Here is a 5,000-nt window from a genome sequence, read left to right as displayed (position 1 = left end):
TTATAATAGGAGACAACTTTTTTGACGGTTTACAAGTTGTATTCGGCACTATGCTGGTTTGGAGTGAGGTAAGCTCCCTGAGTTGGATGGTAAAATATGTGGCATGTTGTGACTTATCCAAGTAAGGCTTTTAGCTTTTAAGACTTTCTCAATGAGTCTCAAAGATGTATATTTACATTGGATAATTTATTGGACAAATTGTGTTAAATTCGGCTGATGTCAACTTATGCCACCTAGTGGATAATCTTTTGTACATGACCATTCAATACAATTGAATAATTAGCTCTAGAAAATTACTAGAAGAGAACTTAGGGAGACATATGGAGGCAATTTTCATGTGAATGATGCCTCGTGGCTTTTCCTGCAAGCTAAAACCAAGGATCATTTACAAGCGATATTGTCAAGCTACAGATCTCTGAACTGCATGTGAGAGAGGAGAGCAAATTTTCAGATGTGTGCCTAATTTGGATTAATTTTCATAATTATGCTCAACTGGCAAGCATCATTTCTATCTTTGTCATCTTAGCCTTAAGTCTGTTTACTGTATGATTCTTCCAGTTGATAACTCCCCACGCCATCAGAGTTCAAACACCACCTCGGCACATTCCTGGAGTCGTAGAAGTCACTCTGTCTTACAAGTCAAAACAGTTCTGCAAAGGTGCTCCTGGACGATTTGTCTACACTGGTAAGTTGCAGTTGTGTGGGAGGGGGTGGAAGGAAGGCTGGACATCCTAAAAATGTCTAATGATCAGCAACAATGTGAAATTCAAAATGTCAAGGGAAGGAAATAGGAACTTATATGCCAGCAGGGAGTAAGGGGAGGCAAGGTCGTAGCCTGTCTGACCTGGAAGCTTTGGTCTGATTTTGGAGTGCTCCTAAATTGGTGGGGACAATGAGATAATCATTGAAAATTGCTTTCACCATTGAAAGCTGAGCTAAGACTCACTGTATTTCACAATATGAAAATGATGTGAACCCAAAGAGAGGAGGGACTGATTCTCCAGGGCAGCTGTTTTCTATCAGAGTCCCACCAAGCTTGCAGTCTGACTAGCCACTCCAGCATTTAACCTTCTCAGCATGAGGAGGGACACAGGGCAATGAGGCTGCGGGATAATGAAGCAAGAATATAGTGTAGGGCATACAGCTTGTGGAAAGTATAACTTAAAGACATTAAAAGCTTATCTACAACCCTATTAAAGTGCCAAATCTCAGGGAATAGCTTGTGGAGGACACCATTAGTCACACATACTAAGAGGATTGTGCTGATTCTCATCAGGGACAGAACAAACATATCCCAGTATATCTATGCAGTTTTTTTTCTCTTTGCCCCTTGCAGTCATTATAAAGATACAATTACCATGGGAGACAGTAGCAGTTCAGTTGATTAGCACGGTGAATTAAAAGAATGAGTCACAAATGACATGTCCGGTTCTTCTGCACAAGTCCTTCTTATTCCCTGTACACCTCACCCCTCTTGTAAGAAGGTCAAAAATGAGAGAGAACTAACAATTTCAAGCAACGAGCACTTAGAGCCAGAATTAACAATCACACTTTGTGTAATTGCCATTTAATAGTAAATTAGCATATAGACTGTAAAATATAATATAAATTGCCTTATGTTTAAAATTAAATTAACTATATTTTTACCATATTCAACAGTAAATTGGTCAAACTAATAATGAGGTGAATTTTTAATTTGGATATCTGATTAGTGGCTGAGTATTTATTCACAAATAATTACTTAACTATTGGACACCTCTTTTCATCCAGTTTGTGCCATGCTGTTTTTGATTGATTCCAGCTTTTTTTGTCAACATGAACATTGCAATCTCTTGGGAATAAATCAGAAGCTCTGAAGTAATCTGATACCATAGTGCATGATCAAACTTTTGCACAAAGTAATATTTGCACCCTAAGTCACACAAGACTATATTGGAAAATGGTCGCATACGCACTGCAACCTCAAAAAAAAGTTGCCATGATTTTTTCAATTAAAAATAAATTTGAGCATTGGTCACAATTAATTTATTACTACAAATTATAATTGTTTCAGCAGTAATTGAAACAAGATTGCAGTTAAATCCATCTTGTAAAATTATGTTTCATGTTGAGAAGCGATCCTTTCTAGTGGTAAAATGTTCTGTTTTGAAAGGAAAGCAAGCATTTCACTTAAATGCTGTCTTTTAACAAAAGGAACTTGAGCAAATTAATGTTTGTTTTGCTTGAAGCATACATCCACAGCATGCCATGAATAAAGTTCTGTTAGAAGTTAGCGCTGACCTCTTCTACCCACAAGTTTTGTTGACCCACCCTCATTTCAGAAACTTCTTTTGCTCAATTATAGAAATTATCGCAAATTACTAGGAGTCAATGTGTCGTTTGCAGCAGACTGAAGCCAGTAACTAAACACAGATACTGGCAGCCAATCGTAAACACGTTCTGAACGGATACAGAAAAGCTTGAATGCTGAATACATTGAACTAGTTCCAGGTCTTGTAATACATTTGCTGGTCTCAGATATAAATGATCATTTCAGCACAAAGGCTTACATTCAATTTCAGGTTTATGAAATCATTACTCTCCAGTGATCGTTCACAATTTATGCTTTCTCTGATAGAGCATTTGTGCAAAGAATTGGATTGAATTCTATTTGAGCAGTACTTGGCATATTACCAACATCCCACTTCTGGACGCTAAATTGTCCAGTACTACTTGTACAGTTTACCCTCCATTTTTTGGCAAGCTCCCATCAGCCTGAAGCTCTAAAAGTCCCATACTGAGAGTGCATTTTCTGGGCAATATATCTGAAGTGGTTTTTTTAAGGACCTTTGTGTTTATTCAAATGTCATCCAGTTACTGGCAGTGGTGTACTATTAACATATAAAGGCAGCTCTCACCAACAGATTCAATGTAAAACGTACATTTTTGCATTTTATGAAAACTCAAAGCAAATCATTAAGATGAGTAAATATAGTAACCATGGCTGAAAAATGCTTTATAGTGTTGTCACAATGCAGTCTTTGTGCTGTATAAGGGACATGTATTAATAACATCTTATTATAGTTTCAGCAGTAAGTACATTGCTATAGTATTTATTTTCTTTTAACAGTGAATGCAATCAGATAATGGGCTCATTAGTGAATTTACACAGTGGGTGTTTTTAAGATAAATAAAGTAGTATTTCGTAAAGAGTTACATTTTATGTTCTGATTGCTATGTACTGCTTTACTCTCAAAGGGAACATTCATGCCCGAGCATTGTTTCCTTCACCTTCCTTGTCCTGTCACATCTTTTGTCACTGTAGAACAGTTTCTTCCATGTCTGATACCTGTATTGGTTATCCATTGATCAGGCCTGTTGTGGGTACCAGCTGTCAGCAAGTCCTGCAAAAAAAATCAAAGAAGGACAGATATGCTGGTCCTCCTGTCAATAAATTTCTCTCTAATAAGTCCCTTAAAGCTGATCAGGCAATTTTAAAAGGCTCTCACAGCTGATACTTTAAAACCTGTTTATTGGATTTTTTGGAAACATATCGTGGTTGTTTTTTTTTTCTAAAAATATCCCTATTGACAGGTAAGATGGGAAGACAAAACACCCCCAAAAGGGTAATTGTTAATGATGACATTTGAGGACAGAAGGTTTTTGAGGATGAACTACAGCTTTTTATTACTCTGTTGCTTTTGTTTAAATGGAACACATTAAAAAAAGACACGCTGCTATACTGTTACCCAAGTAGACTATTTGTTCTAATCAGTGACGCACATTTATTAGAATTGTATTAAATGAACTATCCTTCACACAGAACTCATACGTTTAGACCTGCTTCATTCATCATCTGAAAATTGAGTCCTGGTAAACTTTTCCCTTCCTCTGGTGAGATGGTAGACATGCATCAAAATGTTTAAAAATGATTGGTGAGAGGGAACTGTCACCCATTTATCAAGGAAAAGGAACATTATTTGCTAATTTCCAAACCCGGGCAGTGACAGGGTGCTTCGTCTTTAGACCCATGGTGACCAACATGGCCTTTTTGTTATTAGTACAAGTCAAGCGCTTTTTGGCTGCTGCTAACAAGACACATTTGTCTATCATCACAGGGTGCTTTATTTTTTTCCCAGGCAACTGTGACCAAACCTTGTTCTCTGTGTCACGATTGGTCGTGCTCAACCACGCTGTGGTAGTATTGGGCGGCAGAGGAACTGATAAATCACAAAGTTTCCTCGTCAAGGTGAAGGTATCGACTCTGCTGCACCAAAACTGACAAAATGTAGCAGTGAGAAGACAGCAATTCATCATCAAAAAGGACAAAAGGGTCATTCTGGCTTCACTCAATAAATGCTGATTTTTTACATTTGAGGTGGATGATTTGTTTTTGCCAACTTTTGCAGAGATGGAAAATTTAAGATGATCGTTTTCTTATTATTCTGATTATAAATACAATTCTAATAACAGAGTTTAATCATGTTTCTATTAATATATCTGGAATGAAATATGGAACAAGCTTATTATAGACTGAAAAAAACCTCATGGGGTGTCGCAAATAGCATTTACATGATATGCCAAACCTCAGAAAAGCCATTAAGAAGTTTTAACAGAATATGCATTTTGTCTTTTTTTTAAACTCATTGCCATTAATGAAGACTTCTACCTAATGTAGAAGTAAACTAATTAATGTGATAAGATGCTTTATAAGATTAGTTGACTCAAATTTGATAACAGGGGAGGAAGTAAATGTCTGGAATGTTTCCTTTTCCACAGTCATGGGGAGGGGATTGGAAGCTGATAATATATGCAAAAAAAACTTAAAATGCTGTAGAAAAAAGAAGTGAATTTTGCATGAGGATATTAATTTGTAACAGATGAGAATTTTCATTGTACAGCCTATCTTAAGAAATTATTACAAACTATTATGTGCTCTTCAAGTGCCTGACTGCAAAAAAGCCATAAACTTATCTAAATGTCAGAAGCCTTACATCTGTCCCTTTAACCAAAGACACTTT

The 5,000-nt window shown here is 36.6% G+C and overlaps 1 protein-coding gene across 5 annotated transcripts in view; it reads left to right on the top strand.

Annotated features, from left to right (window-relative positions):
• Positions 1 to 5,000, top strand: part of ebf3a (EBF transcription factor 3a) — a 142,926-nt gene that overhangs the window by 112,304 nt on the left and 25,622 nt on the right. For all 5 annotated transcript variants that reach the window (XM_048550812.2, XM_048550813.2, XM_048550811.2 and 2 more), the window contains exons 9-10: positions 1 to 68; positions 559 to 685. The exon at positions 1 to 68 is cut by the window's left edge and continues 63 nt beyond it. In XM_048550812.2, the coding sequence (XP_048406769.1) occupies positions 1 to 68; positions 559 to 685 (195 nt within the window). The remainder of the gene's footprint in view (positions 69 to 558; positions 686 to 5,000) is intronic.

The sequence above is a fragment of the Stegostoma tigrinum genome, chromosome 20, assembly GCF_030684315.1.
Source record: "Stegostoma tigrinum isolate sSteTig4 chromosome 20, sSteTig4.hap1, whole genome shotgun sequence".
Classification (NCBI taxonomy): Eukaryota; Metazoa; Chordata; class Chondrichthyes; order Orectolobiformes; family Stegostomatidae; genus Stegostoma; species Stegostoma tigrinum.
The sequence above is the reverse complement of the archived record's forward strand: the minus strand, read 5'-3'. Positions and strand labels throughout refer to the sequence as shown.